This window comes from Episyrphus balteatus, chromosome 3 (genome assembly GCF_945859705.1).
Source record: "Episyrphus balteatus chromosome 3, idEpiBalt1.1, whole genome shotgun sequence".
In the NCBI taxonomy this organism is placed as follows: domain Eukaryota; kingdom Metazoa; phylum Arthropoda; class Insecta; order Diptera; family Syrphidae; genus Episyrphus; species Episyrphus balteatus.
In genome coordinates this window covers 25,568,348-25,593,331 of record NC_079136.1, presented here as the reverse complement: position 1 = coordinate 25,593,331, position 24,984 = coordinate 25,568,348, and the positions used below count along the sequence as shown (strand labels likewise).

The 24,984-nt window shown below is 29.7% G+C and overlaps 1 protein-coding gene across 2 annotated transcripts in view; it reads right to left on the bottom strand.

Annotated features, from left to right (window-relative positions):
- LOC129915851 (uncharacterized) overlaps nt 1-24,984 on the bottom strand; it is a 337,223-nt gene that overhangs the window by 57,025 nt on the left and 255,214 nt on the right. For both annotated transcript variants that reach the window (XM_055995543.1, XM_055995542.1), the window contains one exon: nt 9,752-9,876. In XM_055995543.1, the coding sequence (XP_055851518.1) occupies nt 9,752-9,876 (125 nt within the window). The remainder of the gene's footprint in view (nt 1-9,751; nt 9,877-24,984) is intronic.

Here is a 24,984-nt window from a genome sequence, read left to right as displayed (position 1 = left end):
ATGGAAACTTATGGAAACTCGTGCAACGGACATGGATATTTAAAGCTTCTACGCAAAGGACAGTGAATAGAGTGACCGATAACAAGTTAAATGACATATTAAAGTGAAAATGTCCAAAAATGCAGATTCGCTGTTTTGTGCCGACGATATGTGAAACACTTTAAAGTACCTATAGAATCACATAACTCTCTTAAAAAATTTGGAAAATATCAAAAACTTCAGATTTTCTGAAAATAAGAAGCTAGAATAACTAAATAACTATAGATTTTAAATTCTACATCAACAACTTGCAAAAAGTAGTGAAATCACAACAAAAACAAAACTCGTCGTCGCCACAGAATTGTTTTGTCGTAAACGACAATTTTTTTAATTTTGGAATTTTGGGAAATCGCATTCTAACAGCGATGAAGTTCTTTCAATTTTTGATAGAATATTTTATGGGATTTCTTCTTCTTGTTTAAGTAGTCAAAACTCTTATATTTGTTTTGGTTTTCGAATTATCAAGGTTTTCGCAGGAAAAATCTAATAACAGAATTGAAAAGAGCACATTCTTATGCCTTTCGAGTTTAAAGTGTCTTTTGGCGTTTACGACAAAATACGGTCCATGAACTGTCAAAAAAAGAGAAATTCTGAAATTATGTCCTCTGTATATTTCAGTTCCGTTTTCAGCAATGCCTTCGGAAAATAGTCAAACTTGCTTTTTTCTTCAACCACATTTTTTTTGTTATTGAAAGCTGAAATTTTCCACCAAATATGTATTTCAAATGCCATCACCACGCAAATAAATGTACCTATGTTGCTCAAAAACTAGAGAATTGTATCTCGAATTTTTCTTATTTGCATTCCAATCCAATACCGCAAATTGTTCACTTCTGTTCGGAAAATATGCGGAAGCACATCAAGGTGATTGCCATAAAATTGCCAAAAAGACAACAATGAATGGCCCGTCGATATTCTGTTTCAAAAATTGTAGCTGTTTTCCGTTTATACACTATGCTTCCTCACTGCCAAACAAAACTAAAATACATACACAAATAACATTTTTAGTGCAAATGCATGTACTATATACAAAAATGTGTGTATTTTTGAATCATATGCATCCAGAAACGACAAACTATTCAGGGATAGGAGAGAAAGCATTGTGCATCCACGCGAGGAATTTTTGTATTCGGTGATTTTGCTATTTGGTATGTTTAAATCGATAAACCGAATGAATGAATTTTTAGGATGGTGTTGTAGTTGCTGCGGATAAAATGATGTTGCACATCTAAAAAAAAAATGAATCCAAACATGGCTGGGTTTGGAAATTTATTGCGCCAAACTAAACTCCATTAACAAAGAACTACTAATCTCTCATTCTTTTTAAAGTCTTGTATAATGTCGGTTCTTTATTTTAAGTTTAGAGTCTATTTTAAACTTTTGGAAGAAAATCCTTTCAAAATCCTATTTTTACGAGTTAAAAATTTACAGCTAAAATTGGACCCCGGGTCATTTTTCGTTTCCTTGCTACAAATATCCTTTTCCGCTCCTGGATATCAAGCCAAAGCAAACTATATACATCTGATCTAGTACAGAGCTATTGCTATCTGCCGTTATTCCTACACAGAGCATACCTTAAACAAATTTTATTTAACCAAAATAAGGAAACAAACAAAATGGTAAAAATTTAATATATTGAATAAATTAAAAATAAAAAAATAAAATAAAAAAGGATACAGCAGAATTGCAGAATTTAATATTCAATATTCGTTTGATATGTGTGTGTGTGTATGTGTGTGTTATGTATACCCATAAAATAAAACCACATACAACCATGCAATTTTCCAACTAAATATAGGTATATAAAGGATGTATGCAAAAATTATATCTCTTGGTGGCATTTTGTAATTTGAGGGAAAATTGTACCCAAAGGTAATTATAATTATTATTATTTGCACTACTTATCACATTTCATTTAAACTGTAAAGTGAAAGGTAGGCAGACATTTATGAGAATATTTCCAAATAAAACGGAAATGGGTGACACTGATGGAAATGAGTTCGTGCATATATGTATTTTTAGTACGGGCGGTGCTGTAAAAGATTAAATTATGAATTTAGTATTTTATTAATATAATGACAAAAAGTGTGAAAGTTTAAATATCTGGGGTCTATGATAAATAACGAAGGTACTTGTGATGACGATATCAATCATCGCGTAAGCGTAGGGTGGATGAAGTGGCGGGAAAATTCTGCCATCTTCTGTGATCGAAAAATGCCCCCTAAGCTGAAACTAAGACTCTACACCGCAGTTGTGCGTCCAGCACTCACATACGGTTCACAATGTTGGACAATGTACAAAAAGCTGAGATGAAGATGCTTCGTATGACAGCAGGATTAACAAAGCTTGATAGAATTAGAAGTACGAAGATCCGAGGAAGCCTTCATGTTAAAAACACCATCTCCCAAAAAATTGAACACGACCGACTCAGTTGGTATTGCCATGTTCAAAGGAGAGATCCTGAGAACATCGTCAAAAAAGCAATATCATACAACGTTCCAACACCAAAAAAAGGTAGGCCTAAAAACTCCTGGTACAAGCAAATGCAAAACCACCAGCATTCAGTTGGCCTTAGAAATGGAACAATACAAAACCGGGAGGCTTGCCGCCGATTTCTGAGGTCAACCCGGCGAACCCCACAGGCGGATCACTAGAGTGAAGCAGTTACGTGGGATAGTTATGATCCCCTCGACATCGAGATCATAACAGCGCCGTGAAAAAGGAAGAAGAAGATTAATATAATGACAAAAAAAAAAAATTATTTCCAAAAGATACTTAAATAAAATGCACGACTGGGTCGCACGTACTTGCTCTTGTAGTTCACAGTATCTTTATCTTAAATATCTATTGGAAATTTAAGATTTTGTTTAATGTCGAGAAAAAAAAAAAAAAAAAACAAAAAAAAAATCGAAAGTTTAAAAATTATATTAAACATTTTGTTTTTCAAAAATGTTTTTAAAAATATTTTTTTTACGTTTTATACTTCAAAATGATGTCTGTAAATTTTTAATAAAATTGACTTATGCTTTGATGAAATATATGAACTTAAAAAATATGTCAATTTTTCAAAAACGGCAAGGCCATATTTCCGTTCTCCGCATTTTTTGAGAAAAACTAAAAACGCAGTTTTGTTAGAATTAATAAGTCTATTACGTATACCAAATTTAATCAAAATCGTTAGAGCCGTTTTCGAGAAAATTGCAATACCTCGAAAACGTTATATGGGAGATATGCGATAAGAAGGAGATATTAAAAAAATAAAAAGAACGGGTCTAGGGAATAACGTAAAAAGCATCTGTACCAAGTTTCAAGCAAATCCATCCATCCGTTTAGGCCCTAGCTTGATGTACAGATGGACGCACAGACGCACAGACCGACGACGGACGGCATGACGAAAACCACTTGTTTGATCTTCTCCATCAACGTAATGTTGGTTTTGATTAAAACTTAAAAATTTTTTTTTTACACGAAACCAATACTTGCCCTATAGAGCAAGTAAAAAGCTTTGATAGCTTCAGGAAGGAGAAGTTTTTAAAAGTATTGCCATTGAATAATTACAAATAGAAGTGGACACCCAGGGAAACTTCCGCTGTAAAATTGTAGTCGCTAGTATCGTGCGTTGAATTAAAAAAGCAAATCCAACAATCCAAAAGCAAAGCCAAAAATCCAAAAGCAAATCCAGCAACCCAAAATCAAATCCTAAACAGCTTATACATATAGATAAAAGTTTTCCTATTTCAAAAAGTGGAGATAGCCTAGAGGATAAGGTGCATGCCTGTTAAGTTTACCTGCCCAGGTTCGAATCTGACGGGAGATTGAGATTGTTTTTTTTTTACATTACTAGAATAAAAATTAATTAAATTTCTCAAAAAAAATCTCCGCAAAAGAAAAAAAATTCAAATTTTACCGGTATTCGAACCTAGGCCAGTAGGAGTAAAAGGCATCGGCCTTGTTCTCTAGACTAATACGACTTTTCAAAATACGAAAACTTATTTCAATATAAGCTCTTTGAAATGTATAATAATAATTATTAATTTTTTTATGAAGGTTTAAAAAAATTATTAGTTGAGACTCAACTCGAAAATACATGATAGTTGAGGCGCAAACCTGTAGTTCATCTATCTTCCGGTACTCTTATAGTCGCATGAGTAATCTGCGGTGTCACTTCTATTTGTAATTATTCAATGGTATTGCCATTGAATTTAAAAATTTTGAGGAAAACTCATTTAGGCGGGCGGGTTAGGAAGCACTTTAAACACCTGAACTCCTTAAAGTTTTAATTTTAAACCATCGTATCGTACTAATAATGAGCAGAAATTTTTTTATTTGCAATAAAATTTTTTTCAATGTAAAATATTTTTATTTGCAATAAAAAAATTTTTTTTCAATGCAAATATTTTTCAGTTGCAATAACATTTTTTTTAATGCTATGTTTTTTTTTAATGCAATTTTTTGTCCATGTAATAAATTATTTTTTTTTTTTTAATTTCAAATGTTTTTCAATTGATATTTTTACAAATCTGGTTTAGAACTGTATAAAATGTAATTATTGACAATAACTTACTAAAAAGTGTTGCTATTGTTATGATATGAGTGATACTTGTGACAGAAGAAAAACGGCAAAGATAAAGAATTGCAATCCAAATTCCAATATTCATGGTAAATAAACTTTTTCAATTATTATAAAGGTTTGATTCCTAAAAGAATTCCAAACCAATTTATTCTTTTTCCAAAAATAAATTCAACAAAAAAAAAAAAATTTACCTTTTGACCAGCAAAAGAAATAAACTGGATTTGAGTAGTGATCAGGACCTTTTCATTGCACGTCAAAATAAATTGATTTTTAACGAGTTTGTGCACGGTTCTTTTCCTTCAAGCCATTTGAATTTTTAATGAAATCCTTTGAGTCTTCATCAACTTTTTCTCATTTGCAATGAAATGATTGCTTGGATATTTTTTTTTTTTTACTTTTTTGAAGAATGCATCATGCAAACCCGAAAAAATTATTCACCCCACAAAATTTTTATAAGAGAAGGTAGGAGAAGTAGGTACTAATAGTAAAGAAAAAAAGTGTTCAATATTTCTTCATCATAACATATAAAAAAAAATGTAGGGATATTATACCCAAACCCATGAAAAGCAAATGCAACATTCCATCAGGACTCACCTCGTCCTTGCTGCTTCCCTGTTAATATGAAAATTGGTTGTATATGTGCTTTTGCTGAAAATGCCAATAAATCATTTGAAGATGATTAATTGCGGAAGAGACATGAAGGCAGGACGACGACGCGCAAAAGGAACAAGCGGAAGCAAAGACATGGTTTTGTGTGGGTTGTATTGTAGTGTACGATGTATACGAGATTGTACAGAAATTGTCATGGATTTCTTTTTTTTTTTGTTTCCTTCAAGTTTACGTTAGTATGTGAGGAAGAGACATACCCACATTTCATTTTGTATTTAATGCGAAAGCTCTGCCATTGTTAGAAATATTCTATGATTCGACGAAGCGTTATATCTTGGAATGATAAATGGCTCAAATCTCAGTAATACACATGCTGAAAACGGATGTTGTGTCAAAGTAAGGGATGGTTGGTTTTAGAAAATAGTTCCGTGTTTTTTGGTATTTTTTTGTATAGTTTTGTAGCTAATGAATATCTGATTTCAGTTGTCAACTGGTGGGCTATAATTTTAAGCACTCGAAAAAGTTGATTGAATTCAAAGAATATAATGAGTAGTTACTTTGGTAGGAATATAGGTTTTGAAAAAGGGAAAAGAAGGGATTCAAAAATTTGATTTATTATTAACTGTCACCTAACTTGGGGAAGATTATGTTTAATTTGGAGAATTAATTATGTTCGTGATGAGACATTGTTTTTTTTTTTTTTTGTGATGACAGTTTGAAAAAACGGACTTGCTTGTCATTTTGACAGCTCTATCAAATATGACATGTCATAAAGGTATAAGCTTGAGTAAGGGCACGCAAAATATATTATTGTATTATGTATGTATGAGGTTGAACCTTTTTCTAAGAAAAAATATAGGTATATGGAATTTTTAAATTATAATGGTTGAGTTGATATATTATGATAATTATATTTACTCGTTTTTTTTATTTTTATGTTCATTTTGTTTATTTTAAACAACAAGCAATATCTAAATCTTTAGGAAGTACCCATAATGCTTATACAATAAATCCAATTATTTGGCATACGTATATCTGGTTACACATGTTACCCATGTTTTTGGGTTCACTTCTAGTATAACATCCGTAATAGAAATGTTTATCTTCATCTGTTACACTGGTCGGCAACGAAAAAAGAGCTTGAACAAAACCATACTTTACTAAAGAATTTTTGTGTGCTGATTCCGAATCCGAAGTCAAAATTTCACTGGCACGCCACGTTTTCAAAATATTTGAATACGTATTAACAGGTCAAAAACGCGTTTTTTGGTACTTTTGGCGTTGAATTTAATCACCGTTAAATTTTTTTCAAAACTACTTATGCAATCTCCAAAAGCCATATTTTATTCTTTAAAATATGTAAATTTTTTTTTTATTATTATTTTTTTTCTAAAAGATATTTGATATAGAAGTGTGTGATATCTCAAAATCTTGGTGGTTAAGGTAACATTATGGTTTTTTGAAGCAGATTTGAAGTAAATTACAGTTTTCGACTCTTGATTTTAATACAAAAAAGCAAAATATTACAGAAAAATATATAATTTAGATCAAACGTCAAAAAACATTTCATTCAAAATTAGTTTTTGGGAGTTTATAGCAAAAATAGTGATGAGCATAGCTCAAAAACTAGACAGATGTTTTAAATTCAGCACACTCAAATTACTTAAAATCACCTTACAGAGTTCTTGCTCCCGACTTTTTTATGATGAAAAATAAATGATAGCAAAAATAATTTAAACATTGTTTATCTAGGTAGAACCTATATATATACAGGGTGTCCCACAGTCACCGCCCCAAATGAAAACCATGAATTCCTGAGGTCATTTTAAGTCGAAAAACTTAAGAGGTAATTTTCTCGTTTTCGTCCCGTTTTCAAATTACCACGGTTTTTATGATTTTTTCTCTTTTGTCCTTTAACTGGCCTTATCTTTGCCAAACTACGTTTGATTTGAAATATTTTTTTTGCAACCAATCAAGAATTTATTGCAGTTTAAGTTTGTCTCAAAACTTTTTTTTCTGCGGACAACCGTTTCTCCACAATTTTGCATCAAACACAACTTTTTTCGTTTTTTAAGTTGTTTTTTACACTTTCATATCATTTAAGTCAAAAAAACACGTTAATGAGTATAAATTTTTTGTGCATTTTATTAAAGCCCAGTTTATTTTCATAAAAAAAAAATAAGTTTTATTTCATGAAAAAGGCTACTGAAAGTAATTAAAAAAAAATAAACAAACTGAGTGAATTAAAAAAAAAATAATTTTTCAATACAAAATTAATTTAAATGAATTAAAACTTTTTCTGAGCTTTATCTATTTGTTCTTTTCTTAACCACAATTGCTCAGAAAAAGTTTTTAATTCATTTAAATTAATTTTTTATTTAAAAATTATTTTTTTTTTCATTCACTCAGTTTGTTTATTTTTTTTAATCACTTTCAGTAGCCTTTTTTATGAAATAAAACTTATTTTTTTTTATGAAAATAAACTGGGCTTTAATAAAATGCACAAAAAATTTATACTCATTAACGTGTTTTTTTTTACTTAAATGATATGAAAGTGTAAAAAACAACTTAAAATTCGAAAAAAGTTGTGTTTGATGCAAAATTGTGGAGAAACGGTTGTCCGCAGAAAAAAAAGTTTTGAGACAAACTTAAACTGCAATAAATTCTTGATTGGTTGCAAAAAAAATATTTCAAATCAAACGTAGTTTGGCAAAGATAAGGCCAGTTAAAGGACAAAAGAGAAAAAATCATAAAAACCGTGGTAATTTGAAAACGGGACGAAAACGAGAAAATTACCTCTTAAGTTTTTCGACTTAAAATGACCTCAGGAATCCATGGTTTTCATTTGGGGCGGTGACTGTGGGACACCCTGTATATAATAGATTTAATAAGTGCTTTTTACTTGCGATAAAGGTACTATAAATGTATGTAAAATTGTACATATGTACCAAGTTATGCATTCTTAAAAAAAAATCATGTGTGCAATTCACACGTGGTAGAAGTGAAACTTTAAAAAATCATTTTTCTTGATTAAAAAATCATTTTTCTTGATTAAAAAATCATTTTTCTTGAAAAAAAAAAATAGAAAAAATCAACCTATTTTTATTCTATCACCTTCAAATCCATGTTTTTTATATGACAACCTATATAAATTTTATATCATCTGAAAGCTTTTTGTCTTAGCTCAAAATATATATATATCGATCAGGTCTATGAGACATCTAGAAAAAGAGCTAGAATTTTTTGAACTCGATCAATTTCCATAAAAAAAAGCGAAAAAAACACGTATTTTTATCTTCTCACGCTATTAAATGCATTTTTCCCCTAACAACCTATACAAAATTTAATACCATCTGAAAGCTTATTGTCTTTGCTCAAAATATATATATATCGATCAGACCTATGAGACATCTACAAAAAGAGCTAGAATTTTTTAAACTCGATGAAATTTCATCAATAAAACCAAAAAAAAATTATTTTTATGTTCTCATGCTATTAAATCAATTGTTATACCATGTGAAAGCTTATTGTTTGACCTTGTATAATGATGTGTAACTTGTAGAGCATGTAACGTTATGTGTAATATATCAAATAAAAGGTTATGTTATCAGCATGCGTATTAAAGTTAAATCAAAAATTTGTATGTGTACTAGATCAAAAGATATACCTAACGTGTGTTGGAAAAGAACATCTTTTTACCGTTATCTCCGAATTTTGAATATGAAATTTATTGAAACAAATATAATTTATTTAATTACCTATCTACAGTCCAAATTTCATTCATCTATCTATTTAAACAAAAAAGTTATAACAAGTTGAAATCGTGTCGCGTTTTCGTTTCATCTTGTTTCAAATCACTACGATACTAAAGAAGTTTTCACTTCAAAAGTTGAGAAAACAATCAAACATGAGATTACGGATGGGCAGATCCACTTGAAACTTGGTATGTAGCAGTTTTTTTTATAGTTCTTGTTATGAAAAAATTTTTTAGATTAAACAAAAATTTTTGAAAATTTTATTTTGAAAACTCGATTTTTCGAAAACGTGACATTGAATTTTTTTTTTGAAATTTTGGTTTAAGGTGTTGATTAACAATTATCTAAAAAAAATGGCATACCAGCTTTATTTTAAAACTTTTTTTTCAAAAAAAATAACTAATCTTGTTTTTTAACTTTTTTTTTTCATAAGTACCTACACACTTACCAAATTTGTATACAAAAAATCTTAACAATTTTAGTAATTTGAATTCGAAGAGCAAGTACGTGCATTTTTTTTTTTGATAAATTACCCTCAACTGTTATTTACAAAATTTAAGCATTTTCTGAGGGCATTTGAACTATAAAATTATGTACTATAAACAACTCAAAAATGATTTAAATCTTCTTTGTTAAAAATTTCGGAAAAACCGTTTGGTGAAGAGGAAAAAGTTGTGAGACAAGTTTAAATCGTTATTTAGTTATGGCATACTTAAAAAGTCATCATTCACACTAAAATATATTTTCTTAAAGCTTTTGAAATCATATCACTTACCCCATTTTTCTCACAAACACCTCCAGCATTTTTAAGATCACCAGTCCATGCCAATCCTAAAGTGCCCATTTCAAAATCACGATAAGTGAACATGTATGCCAAACAAAATGCATCATAGTCTTCCTCTGTAAAAATAGAAAATAATCAAATTTAATTTTAAATTTAATTAAAAAAAAAAAGAAATTAATGACTTAAGATTAATTCTTATTAATTTTATCTATCAAAATTAAAAAAAAAAAAAATAAATAAATAAGAAATTATAGTTTTGTCTGCAATATTTTAATATTTTCCGTAAATTGTTTTTATGTTCAAAAAGTTTAACACAATTTCAAAAACCTTTTTTTTTTAATAAGAAAAGTATTCTACTGAAAACTATACCTTCTTAAACTACCTATAATTTCCAGGAAAAAAATCTAAAGCTACTTGCTAAATATCTATTCTAACATTCAAAAATTTTCTACAAAATTTAATCGAAATTGAAGTATCAATGATTCATATTCTCTCATTTTGAAATCAAATAACCAATTCTGGAATTTCTAGACAACACATGAGAATATTTCTCGATTATGTTCAAACCATTCAATAAACTCTATGGGAGAGCTTGTTCTTTTAGCCAATCCCCTCAGCTCTGCCCGCATATATTCTTCATCAGAATTCACAAATCTCATCGAATCACATCAATTTCGATATATAAAATCATAGAATTGCACATCAGAGAACTTGTATGTGCATTGAATGGGTTTTGGTTACCTGCATTTCTAAGAAGTATTTTACTAGCCTTTGTCATAATGTACACTCTACACACACATTCATACACACATCATGTATAGAAGACTATTCCAAAACATAAACTATACCTTGCCACTTGCCCCGATTTTCATATTACTGGAATGTACACTTCAGTGCTCCTCTTCAATACAAGCACCGGGCACTCATCAGCATTAAAATGTAATGCTTTCCTCATAAAAGGGACAATGAAAGACTAAAGCACACGAATTTCCCAAAGAGCTTCAATGAACGTAACGTTGCTGTGTTGTGCATTAGGATGATGATGGGACGGAGACGATATACAGATGGTAAGAGATGTTGCTTTGGACTTTCAAGAGGACACCCACAGGAGCATGAGCAGAAATAGGACCTGTAACTATATAGTATTTGTACGCATCTTATGACTATTATTTATGCAGGCTGGAAAAACTTTAATTTTATCTGCACAGTAGTTCACATTCATATGAAAATTACTTGGGCTTAATTTTAAATTTTCTTCTCATGATTTTAAGGATATACGATTGAATGCCAGTTCCAGTATCCCAGAAGTAAAGTTTAAAAAGCAGAGATGAGAGTAAATAAAAGAACAAAAAAAAAAAAAAAAAAACAAGCTATCCCAGGGGTGTACTTGGAATTCAATACATAGCTCGATTGGTTAATAAAATGCCATATGCAGAAAGCTTCTTATTATTTATTTAAATTGGAATTAAAACAAAAATATTTAATTAAATGAACCAGAAGTTATTGGAAATATTGACAATATTGTTAAGTCTCAAAAGTTCTTATTTGTGCAGACCATCCCTTTTCTTTGTTAAAGAAGGACTTTTATTCTTTGTTCACACCAATGAATGTACTATTCAAAAAATTTATTAATATACTTGCCAAAAACATTTGGAAAACTATTGAGTTTTAAAAGGATATGAAACATTATTGGGATTTTATAATGGACATGTGAAAATGACCTGCTCGCATGGTTTTTAGGTTATTGAATTTTCTTTCAAAATAAGTCTAAACGTAGCACACAGCTCTTTAAATGCTTTGAAAACTGAATGAACTTCGTATTTTAGCTACACCTAAAAACAAGTGGATTTCACATTAAACTAAGCGGATTTTGCATGGTTTTTTGCTAAGATGACATCCGTCCTAAATTAGGCGGACAAATCATCTTATTTTCTTGAATGCGCTGATTTAAAAGAAATCCTTTTAATTTAAGAGGGAGATCATCTTATTTGTATGTGAAAAGATTTTAATATAAAAGAAGTGTTAGGTCACTAGTTAAAGTTGCTTACAATGTTGTGGTTTTCATAGCATTTATAAAAAAAATATTTTTTATTTAATTTTATCATTAGATAATTTTGAAAAAAATGTTAAGAAAGTATTAGTCTAAGAGCCGGCAGCATATTTTGGCAGTTTTGGTATAACCTAAATTCGAGTGTGTACATATCTAGATATGCAATACAGTAGGTATGTCAACGGAAAAAGTCTGGCAGTGATCTTTTTCAGCTTTCCCTTGCCAGATGCATCCAAAGTGCATTAAAAAATCAACTTTTGGCGTTTTGGTATAACCGAATAAATGATACACCAAAAAAAACATTAAAAATCCCCTGATTTCAAAACTGTGGGTACCAGAAGTTTTGTTTTCAGCTTTCCCCCCTCCGCACAGTGGGACGACCCATAGCAATAAATAAAAAATACAACTATTTTAGCTGTACTTTTTATTAATTGTTTAGTCTTCCTAAATATATGAAAGCTCTAAATGTAAAAAAAAAATACATTGATCAATTGGTGTACGAGTAATCGACGGGTTAACATTGGTATTTTTTTCGGATTATTTTTTTAAAGTTTTTTGATAGTTTTGGAAATATTCGTGTGGTTATAAATCAATTCAACAATGGTTAATAATAGTAATGAAGGTATCTTCATTAAAAATGGTTTTTAAAAAAGTGGATTTGTTGTTGTGGTTGTGTTTTTTATGTCCATTTTTAGTGTATTTGTTTATGCCTAAAAAAAAACATCGTTCTTAACTTTAATAAGTATTTTCTAAATATGGTCGAAAATGGGTCTTGGGTTCTTTTTTGTTTTATAATAAGCAATGTGTTCTTAAACTAAATCACGAAAAAAATCCTGCTCCAACTTGCAATTCTTTATGAAATTGACATTTTATGGGATCGCGTTCATCAAAAATGGTGACTTATTCAACATATGGCTCGATTGTGAAAATTTCAAACTTTTCGAACAAAATTAAGCAGTTAATTGGATTGGAATAGCTTAATGAAGGAGAAAATGCGAAATAAAAAAGAAATTTCGAGGCTTTTTATGTCAGTTTGAAGCAAAAATGGCAGCATTGCCAGAGAAAGGAGGAGATCTTTTTGGACAATAACCAACGATGGCTTCACTTTATTTTTTTTTGCAAGTTCGTAGACCAGAACATAAGCTTCTATTTGATGAAAGAAAAAAAAAATATTCTAGAGAACTTCAGGCAAAAAATGGGACCTCTGGTGGACCAAACCTGGGTATGGCACAACAAATGATGTCAATACTCGTCGACGTTCTTTTTCGAATCCAAAGTTGAGTTCCGAAATAACCCGTATAGATAAGAATATTATCTTTGAATTTGCATTAATTTTGACAACACTTGCTGCTGGTCGAGAAATAAATATGGACACGTTTGAAGAACTAATTTTTGGAACAAAAAATCTTTATCTTTCGAAGTACGGCTGGTACTGTATGTCTAGCAGTGAATATAAACTTTTACTCCATGCAAAAAACATAATAAGGTTTATTCATTTACCTATACCTAGGTGTTCTTTCGATAGAAGCGTTGTAAGAAAGGTACAAAAAAAGGAAAGTTATAGTTTGGATCATACTCAAAAGAGTTCGACGTTGAATTCAATTACCGACTTGATTAATCATTTATTTATAACGTCATATCTTTAAATTTGAACATCAAAACTAGTGCTGCATTTCAATTCTCAAAAATTGACCCAAATATGAATTTTACTGGGTTAACAATAGTTAAATTGCAGAATTATGCCCATGGAGTTAGATCTTAGTAATATGCATAATTCTTCCGAAAGTGATGGTAATTACTTTATGTATAGAATATATAAATTTGTTTAACTATTTATTTAGCTATTAAAATAATGTATTCTAGATAGCAAAACATAAGCAAACAATTATAAATAAAAATTAAAATAAAAACAAGTTCGCTGCTCAGCTCTTTTATATAAAATATCCTAGATTTATATGTTTTAGTGTATCAATTTCTTTGTTTTTAGGTTGCAATCATAGATATAAGTGATAAAATACTATTTCAAGCATATTTGGCTGAATTTCTTATTTTATTCCCAAGATATTAATTTTGCCGTTTTTCCCATACACTCGTTCCACTGTGCGCCGCCAGACCGCTTTGAAGCATTTTGAAATGCATTTTTTTAATAAAAAAAACCTAATAGCTTATTTTCTGTTGGCTATAACCGTATGATGGTAACAAATTAAAATTCTATGGTATTCCTGGTTTATAAAATATAAGTTTAAGCCAGATATTTTTCAGCCTTCGCTCTGCCAGACGCCCTAAAAGGTATCTCAATAGTACGGGAAAGTAAGATTTTGCTATATGGGGTCCGGGAAAAAATCCGAAATGCATTTTGACTTCAGGGCTCGAAAGAGCATAAAGACACGGGTCTAAAACCACATTTTGTACAATCGCACCAAGAGTCATTTGGCCGCAGTTTTTTTTTTTAATACAAATTTTAGTTTTTCACATAACTAGCGTATTTTTGAACCTACATAAAAACAATGTACCTATGACAAACTTGAAATAATTTAATTTTCTACAGTATATGTTAAATAACATTTTTCGATTATCCCTAGTGTTAGGGTGTTTTTTTTAAACACGTCAAAAATGATTTTCTTATTTTTGTCATATCTCTTTAACTTGAGCGTTTTTTAAAAAATTTGTTCGTAGTAAAAGTTGTAGATCTTTTTATTATCTTCATTTCTTACAATATTGGTTTTTCGATTTGACAGACCGTTTCTGATCTGTAGGCAAAAAACTTCAAAATAAATTGCAATTTTTTGTATAGGGACAAGCAAAATGACTCTTATTGCGGTTGTAAAAAATGTGGTTTTAGACTCGTGTCTTTATGCTCTTTCGAGCCCTGAAGTCAAAATGCATTTCGGATTTTTTCCCAGACCCCCACATAGCAAAATCTAACTTTCCCGTACTATTGAGATACCTTTTAGGGCGCCTGGTAGAGCGAAGGCTGAAAAATATCTGGCTTAAACTTACATTTTCTAAACCAGGAATAGACATAGAATTTTAATGTGTTACCATCATACGGTTATACCCAACAGAAAATAAGCTATTAGGTTTTTTTATTAGAAAAATGCATTTCAAAATGCTTCAAAGCGGTCTGGCGGGGGAAAAGCTGAAAACAAAACCCACAGTTTTGAAATCAGGGGATTTTTAATGATTTTTTATTGTATCATTTATTCGGTTATACCAAAACTCCAAAAGTTGATTTTTTACTGCACTTTGGATGCGTCTGGCAAGGGAAAGCTGAAAAAGATCACTGCCAGACTTTTTCCGTTGACATACTGTAACTGCCAAAATATGCTGCCGGCTCTCGGTCTATATTATAAGTTATTTTTAATAATATAAAAAACCTTTAAAAATGGTTTTACTTTTCAAACGAAGGATGTCATTTAATTTCTTGTATAACAAAGAATTTTTGAATTTTTATTTTTAAAAAATTTAACCCTCTACTGCATGAATTAATATAAGCGGACAAAAAAATTAAAAAATGCTTTACATGGGTTCTTTGGGTTGTTTCAAAACGGTTTTCATTAAAAAAATTTGTTTAAATTAATTTGTTTAAAAAATTTGTTTATAAGCCAAATTTGGCTTCGTGTGCATTAAGGGGTAAGAAATTTTACTAATTTTATTTGTTCAGATTATGTAAAGAATACAATTAAAATTTTCAAAAGATAAATATTTATCATTTAAAAACAAAATAAAGTAAAATAAATACATTGCATTACAAAAGTTTAAGAATTAATTCAAATTTGGCTCATTTTAAGCCTGGAACCTAGAAAAGCTATTTGTTTTTTCCGTTATATATATTTTTTCTGGTTCACATTCTTTCCACTGTCGAAGTAAGTCTTCCTTCAACATTTTTACCCAATCCCAGATCTTACAAAAACTAAAAAGTAATAAAATGATTGAAAAATATTATAAGTGAGCCCCCCTCCCCCTAAAATGTTTGTGGTTACGCCACTAAAATGGGGTTAACATGAGAAAAAATGTCTCTAAAAGCGAAGGGGCTCCATTTCTGAAGTAAAACATAGCTTCCAAGCAAAATAATAATGTAAAGGAACAAAATTTTCCAACAAAAAAATTTAACAAATTGTGTAGATTTACAACCCCTTAATGCATACGAAGCCAAATATGGCTTCCGTACTTTTTGCCCTCCCAAGACCAGGCCAATAATTTTTTTTCAACCAAAATTGGTTCATAGCATACACAATTAGACAATCGATCAAAAATAAATTTTTAATTCCACTTTACTTACCAAACAAATGCAGTAATTAACACTTAAAGTATGAATATATTCTTAACTTTCGATTTCAATGCACACGACTGATCGACTCACCTGTGATCATAAAATACACCTTTATTTTGTGTCGGACACACGAAAAAACTATGTCTATGGGTGCTCAGAAACACAAAGAACGGGATTTTATTGAATCTTTAACATTTTTTTGTGACAGAGAAGAGAAAAGTGCATACAAACAGGAAAAACCATATTTGGCTTCGTATGCAGTAGAGGGTTAAATTTTTTGCATATACCTACAAGTTTTCGAAAATTTTCAAACAAAGTATTTTTCCATATATTTTATCACTATTTCGAGAAAATTCGGTAATGCATATTGAAATTGAAAAATCCAAAATTGATTTCTTTGACATTTTTTTTTAATGAAGGTTACTAAAAACGTGTTTGTGTTTTTGTTGAATTCGGTTAAAGGTTTTAAGAGAAATTAAGAAATCAGTTGTATTACAGCTAAAAATATTTTACTTTTCCTTCAAAAGCTTTTCGAATTTATTTAAACTGTAAGCAGTGCGATTTTAACAAGTTACTAGACCTTGTTAGGGTTTTAAGGGAAGAATGGACATATAACAAAATAACTTTAATAGGGAAATAAACAGTTACCATACATTTTTATCGAAAATCAAAGAACGGGGTGTCGCTCGAGATAGAGAGAGACAGACCAACAGAGAGTCACAATTTCGACACCTACTTTTTCGCATCGAGTCCGATTTATTTAAAGAATCCTAAGCTTGCCCTAAAAGTACCAAATCGCAATTAAAAATATTAAAAACAAAAAACTTTATTGAAAAAAAGTTTAATATATTTTATGTTCACATTTACACTTTCGTAACGAAAGTTGTTATAGTTCTAAAAGAAGCAAAACACTTTCTTACAACTGTAAAGTAATAATGAAGACATCAACTCCAGTGTTTCTTATTAAAAATGGCTAAAAAACGCATATTTAATTTTTCTTTTTCAACACAAATAAAGTTCTTGATTCTATGAATTTTCCTTATTTTTATTTATTGAAATAAATTACCTAGAATCTCTTTAATTCACAACGTGCTCATTATTTTCCTAAAAATCTTTTTTTGTGAAAACTAAATCGGATTACTTTGAAATTAAAGTACATACAAAGTAATTTATTTATCTTTTTTTGTGTGAAAAGGACAGGACAGTGTTTTTTTTTGTATGACATTAAAAATAAAATTTTAATATTTATATTCTTTGTGCTACAATAAAATAAAGTTGTGTTTTAATCTCAATGAGGCCCATGTACTACATTTTTCCGGCTATTTGTTCCAGTTTGTTGGAAGAAGAATAAAGTAGTCCAATATAAGATATGCCTTTAAGCAGAAATTCAATTGAAAAAAGCTGAGAAAAATCTATTCAAAAAATTAATGCACTCGGGCGTATACGTAATTAAATAAGTAAATAATGATCTATCTCCGATAATTACATTTGTAATAGTTTTCTTGCTAGTTATTGCTTATAACTTTAATAAAGTCATTTTTGATATACATATGTATTTTTAATATCATTCTGTTAATAGCATTAAAGAAGAGAAACACAAACAAATAAAAATGGTTAATAAACAGATTTTCTTTAAAATAAGCGAATCAAGAGTCCATATTATTTCTTTTGTAAAGTTCCGACTTTGTTGTTTCGAAGTAAAATTGAAGATCCCCTGGTTTATTGAACTGGAAACTGAACAAAATACACTTAAAACTAAACCAGCTTCTTCAGACAATTTTATTAGAGAGAAAAATTTACAAAAACTTCAAAAAAATTATTTCAAAACTTTCTTAGAGATACATAAATTTTAATGAATAATTTTATTTAAAAACCCTCTCAGTTATTAAAAACCGATTGATACTTTGTCAAGCTAAATATCTAACCTCTCTAAAATATTATTACAAAGAAGAAAAACCAAAAATGAACAAAGGTATAGAATATAAAATATTATTACTTAATCATACTCATCTGTCCCTATTACTTCTTCATAAAATAAGGTCCTTCTCGCATACGGAAGGAATACAAATATTATGTTAATCCTCATTTTGTGGGCAATCTTGTCATGAAAAGTTTGTCTTTTGTTGTTATATAGGTACCCCCTTCATATTAGAAAGACAAGAAAGTATATACCAAAAGAAGACACAAAATCAAGAATAATTTCCGTTTTTCTTTATTTTCAATGTATATAGAATAGAGAAGAAGAGACAGTAACGACAACACACAATACAAAAAAGGATACAAAGCTAGCAACACTGTAAAAAGGGTTTTAAAGGAGATGAAGTTGTTATAAAAGAAATGACAAAACCGACATCTCTATCTTGTCCTTAATTTGAAAATTATACTAAAATTTGATACAAAATGGTGAGATAATACTAAATGATGTTACTTCCTATGGATGTCCTTGTAATTTTTTTCTTTTTTTTTGAATATTGGATAATAGGAAGGTACTTAAAATAGTTGAGGAGAATTCAAAAGTATTTCTTTATGAGGAAAGGCAATGGAGTGAATATTATTATTATATTATTTTCCAGTTTAGCTCTCAATCGCGACGGACGTTTTTATTTTCTTTGCCTCAATCTAAATTTATTATAATGATCTGTACTATCTGTAATAAAGCGGAGCCTATCGAATCTTTTTCGTGTGCAATCTGCAATTCATTAACGCATTTAAGTTGTGCGAAAATTAAAAAGTCTGATTATAATATCATTAAATCTAAAATTAACTTTTTTATAAAGTGCGATAAGTGCTCCATAATTGAGCTATCGAACTGTATTAAAAACATTGACAATTTCATTGCGGGAATAACATTGAACTTAAATTGTTTAAAAAATGAATTCCCTAATTTGTTTACTTTAACTAATAATAATAACAATAATAAAAATGCAGAAGGTGTAGTGACGCGAAGCCAAAAAGAAAAGGTCAATGAACCTACGGTCAATGCTTATAAAAAAATCTCTTCTATGAAATCACAAAAGAACAAGCAAATTGAAACAAATCTCTCATCAGTGGGACAAATCAATTTACATTGCCCATCGCAAAACTTACTTTCTTTCTCTCCACCTCCCCCTTTACCCACCCATTCGTCTAGTCACTCAAGTGATTCTATCATTTCTTCACTCCCAACCACAACATATACTTCTGTGCTAACCCCTTCCACACCGTTGCCTGCCGTGTGCCCTCTTTTACTGTCTACAAGCATAGATAATACTAAGAGTATGCAAGTGCAAGATATTAGCAAACCGGTTTTGTGCATCGATGCTGCTTCTTCACATATTGTTATTAAAAACAATAACAACGCTGATGATATTTCTGCTGCATCGGGAATGGGACAAGATTACACAATTGGGTTGAACTCTTTTGCAAATAGAGTTGATGAGGTCACTATTAATGGGACAACAGAAATGATACCACCAAATCATATTGATGACGTCGTGGATGTTGAGAACAATAATGCTGCTGCTGTTGCTGGTGCTGTTGCTGCTATCGTCGTCGACGAGAAAAGTGAATCTTCAACAATTGCTGCAAATAAGTGTGAAGGAGATAATGCTAATTTAACCGTCAATAATTCTACTATGTTTACTCCAATTCCTTTTCCTATTTCTAATGAAAGTGGGAAAATAAATAATCCTAAAAAAAATGTAAACAATGCTTCTAATCGCAATGCAAATCGTAGAACCAAATCGACACAAAATCAACATCGTGAACTTACTGGAACTGGCTCAAGTTCTCTTAACGCTTTAATTCCTGCTAAGTGGCTACATGTTTCAAAGTTTCATTCAAATACTCTTCCAGAGGAGTTAGTAAACCATATAGCTTCTCAAACTAAATTACCTACTGATTTGTTCAAGTGCTATAAACTGGTTAAAAAAGATATTCCTGAGCCTGATATAAAATTTGTTAATTTTAAACTAAGTGTTCCTGGTGACTGTTTTGATAATTTATTGAGTGACCCCACTTTATGGCCTAGTTCTGTAAAAGTTAAAGAATTCATTAACAGGCCAAAAAACGAAAGTGTTCGCCAGTCACCCAACCTTACTTAACTTTAACTGGCGCTATCAACAATCCAAATGTTCAAGATTCAACAACTCATTCAAGTGTTCCAGTTAATGCTGCTGTGTCTTCTTTAAACATCATACCAAGTAAAATTATTTCTTTTTATTATCAAAATGTAGGAGGCATTAGAACTAAGTTAGATAATTTATACATCATTTTTGCATCTTGTGAATATGATATTATAATGTTGACAGAAACCTGGTTGACACCTAATCAATTAACATCTGAAATATTTGATTGTAATAATTATAATGTTTTTAGAAAAGATAGATGTAATTTATTAACAGGTATGGAAAAAGGTGGAGGAGTTTTGATTGCCATACGTTCTAATTTATCATGTAAACAAGTTGATATCAACAATTTTGAATCAAATTTTGACATTGATCAATTAATTATAAAGCTTTTATGTGATATTAATATAGAAATATTTATTATGTTAAGTTACATTCCACCTAGAAGTTCTCTTGAGGTGTATAGTATACATTTTAATAATTGTAAACATATCTTAGAAAATTTTAATAATTTACAACATGTTATATGTATTGGTGATTTCAATCAAGGAAATATTAATTGGATCCCAGATCCAGATGAGAAATATTTAGTTCCATATAATGTTAATTCAGAAATTGAAGAATTTTTTATTGATTTTTTCAGTCAATTTAATTTAATTCAAATAAACTCTTTTGAAAATGATAATTTAAGATTGCTTGACTTGATTTTTGTGGATAAAGAATTTGCTATTTACGTTGAAAAATCTGACCTGCCAATTGTTAAAAATTCAGTGCACCATGTAGCATTAGAAGGCAAATTTCATTTTTATGATTTTATTAAAAAAAATAATATTAGTAATACTTATGTTCCAAACTTCAGTAAAGCGAACTTTGATGCAATGAATGATTATTTTTTTAACTTTCCTTGGGATTCTTTTCTATTAAACAGTGATAGACAGTTAGAAACTGCTAATAAAAATCTACTGACAGCTATCAAAGATGCAATACATCGATTCGTTCCAAGCAAAAGAGTTATATCGAGCTCTAATCCTATTTGGTACAATAAAAGACTGATTAATCTTAAAAATAAAAAAAATAAAGCTTTTAAATTACATAAAAGAAATATTGAAAGTTTTGAATTACGTGCTAAATATCAAACTATTCAACGAGAATTTGACATTTTGAACAAATTTCTTTACAACTCGTACATGTTTACTATTGAATCTAATGTAAAAAATAATAGTAAATCTTTTTGGAACTTTATCAATTCTAAACGCAAGACTACTGGTTATCCTAGCTGTATGAGATTCCAAGATACCATTACTAGTGATGTTCATTCAATATGCAACTTATTTGCAAGATATTTTGAGTCTGTTTATTCTTCAGATATATCATCTAATCAAGAATTACCAAGTGTTTCAAAAGTTTTTGACATAGGGTCTATGGTCTTGGATGTTTCCGAAGTGGAAGAAGCACTTTCTAAACTTGATGGGAGTAAAAATGGGGGGCCTGATGGTATTCCTCCTATAGTTTTAGTCAAATGTGGCGCTTCACTCGCTAAACCACTAACTGACATTTTCAATGCTTCACTATCTGAAGGAAAATTTTTGGATTGTTGGAAAATATCTTTTTTAACTCCAATTTTTAAGTCCGGATCTAAGGAGGACATTACTAATTATCGACCAATTTCCAAGATTTCAGCCATGCCTAAACTATTTGAAAAAATTGTTTATAATAGGTTGTCTTTCCAATTAAGAAGTTACATATCTGAATATCAGCATGGCTTTGTTTCAGGAAGGTCAACCACTACAAATCTGTCATTAATGACAAATTACATCATTAATAATTTTGAAAATCATATACAAACAGATATAATATTTACAGATTTTGCAAAAGCATTTGATCGTGTTAATCACAGGGTGCTTCTACATAAATTGTCTTTGCTTGGATTTCACTCTAATCTTCTGAGTTGGTTGAAATCTTACCTCTCTAATAGGTTGCAAATCGTAAAAATTGAAAGCTGCCAATCTGAAAATATATGTGTCCCCTCTGGCGTCCCACAAGGTAGTCATTTGGGTCCACTACTGTTTCTTTTATTTATAAATGACATTCCTTTAATGTTTAAATCCTCACCGTGCCTATTATTTGCGGATGACCTCAAGTTATATCGTAGAATAAAGTGTTTTTCCGATTGTCAGTTACTTCTTGAAGATGTACTTAAACTCACAGAATGGTGTCAGCGTAATTTGCTTCATCTCAATGTTTCTAAATGCCAGGTTATGTCGTGTTTCAGACACACAACCCCCATTTTGTTTAATTATGAACTTAATCATGTAATTCTTGAGCGAGTTGAGCGTAAAAAAGATCTTGGTGTCATTTTAGATGTGAAACTTTCATTTTTACCACATATAGATTATATGGTTAATAAGGGTAACCAAATGCTTGGATTCTTGAAGAGAAATACAAGAGAATTCAAAGATCCTTATGCACTCAAGTCACTTTTCAACTCTCTAGTTAGATCTATTTTGGAATTCTCTAGTATAGTTTGGAATCCATTTTATAGAAACTCTTGTAATAGAATTGAAAAAGTTCAGCGAAACTTTACAAGATATTTAATTTACAAATTAAATTGGCAAATAGAAATGCCAACTTACAATACTAGATGCTTATTATTTGACATAAAAACTCTAGAAAGTCGTCGTACTTGCTTCTCTGTTATGTTTGTCAGAGATATTTTAACCTATCACATTAAATGTCCCCACTTATTAAATTTTATTCACTTTCGTGTTCCTCAAAGAAATGTCCGGGAATCAAATCTGTTTTATGAATATTTCCATAGAACAAATTATGGCCTAAACGAGCCAATTTCTCGTTGCATCAGGGAAACTAATGCTGTATGTTTAAGGATCGATATTTTTAGAAGTTGTTCAAGAGATACTTTCAAACTATATGTCTTAAGCATAATCAATTAGTAATTTAATAATTTGTTAATTACTTTTATGAAATTTTTTTTTTTTACATACCTAAATAATTGTTATTTATTTTTATAATTAAATTTTACTATTGTTGTTTTAGTTTTTAGTCTAAAAAAAAAAAGAGTACTTTATCTCTGTTTGATGAATAAATAAATAAATAAATAATGAAGTTGGATTTTGATTATATTTTGTTTAATAGTATTTGAACTTAAATGGAATAATAAATCAAGTACCTATTGAGAATAGATATTTTTAGATAAAATAATAGGTGAATGTGTCCTTTAGGGAATTTTTTATTTACGAGGTGTGCATAAAATACCTACTGATTTTTTTTTTATTTCGAAAAAAGTATGAAATGGTTTCCACAAGACTACGTATAATAACAATGCAACGAAGTATTGCTTCCGCTAATTACTGTTTCTTAAAAAATCAACAAATAAAAACAAAATTGTTACACTCAAGAAACTTGGCAAAAAATTTGATTTTGGGATAAGAACCAAGTATCAAAAAAGTCTATACAAAAAAATTTTGGTGGAAGGGTGTTTTTTCGCGGACAAGAGGGAGGGGGTGAAAGTAAAAAATATAGTGACCAAATTTTTGACACATGTTTTGAAAGTATTTTTTTGATGCTGAATCTAATGACATAAAGTAAATACGATTGCTCTAAGTTATTGCCAATTAAAAACAAAGGTGTGTGTTTTTTGACTTCAACAGATAAAATATAAATCAAACCTATATGAAAAACATGATACATTAATGAAATTAGTGATAAATGTTTTGGATAAAGCAGTGATTCATAAAGTTCTTAAAAGTATTTTTGGTGAAAGTGTGTTTTTTTGATGGGTTTTTTTAATTTGTCAAACTTGGTGAAAAAGTTTTATTTGTTATAAGAATTAAGAATCTAAAGAGTCTTCAAAATTATCTTAAAGGGTGTTTTTTTTTAAGAAGTGATGAAATTTGGAATTAGTACCTTTGTATATAAATTTTGGAATTGATATACAAAGTTAGTACCACAAAAACTGGGAAAATAAATTGCACGACTGGGGTCGCACGTACTTGCTCTTATGGTAAAAGTTAGTCTAATGTTAAAGCTTTTCATTCATAAAAATAAAGGAAAATTTAAAATTTGATATTTTCACGGAATTTCATAAGTGGTGAAAAAAAAAAATAAAATCTGATTTTATAAATAATTAAATACCGTTTTATATGATTTTTTACAAAAAAATAAGTATGCCGGTATGTCGGTTTTTTTAAAAAATAATTTTTTATATATAAAAATTTTCTGACATTTTTCAAAAAAAGACTTGGTATGCCATTTCGAAGAAATAATTAATTTACACCTAAAAACGGAATTTCAAAATTTTTCACCGACCCGTTTTCAAAAAATTGAATTTTCAAAAAAAAATTTTGAAATATTTTTTAAAAATCCAAAAATGTGTTTTTTGAAAAATTAAAAATTTTTTTAAGAAATGATTGCTTAAAATTTTCTGTATAAAAATTTTGGTCGAAATCTGTTTTGTAGTTTACGAGAAATTCATAAATCAAAAAAACCGTTCTATGGCAGGTACAGTTGATAACTGTAGAAAAAATATTTTTTTTATTTCCAAAGAAAGCTTCTATGTGCTTTACTACGCACAAAAAATTTAATCAAAATCGTTAGAGCTTTTTTTGAAAAAAACTAACTTTTGTATTTCCGTTACATGACAGGTACCGTTAGTTTTGGTCCTAAAAAAAAAATTTCAATTTCTCCTCTAGGGAATCACCAAAAACTGTTAACTACTAAGTTTGAAAAAATAGCTCCAGTAGTTTAGGCTGTAGCTCGAGGTTCTTACAGACAGACA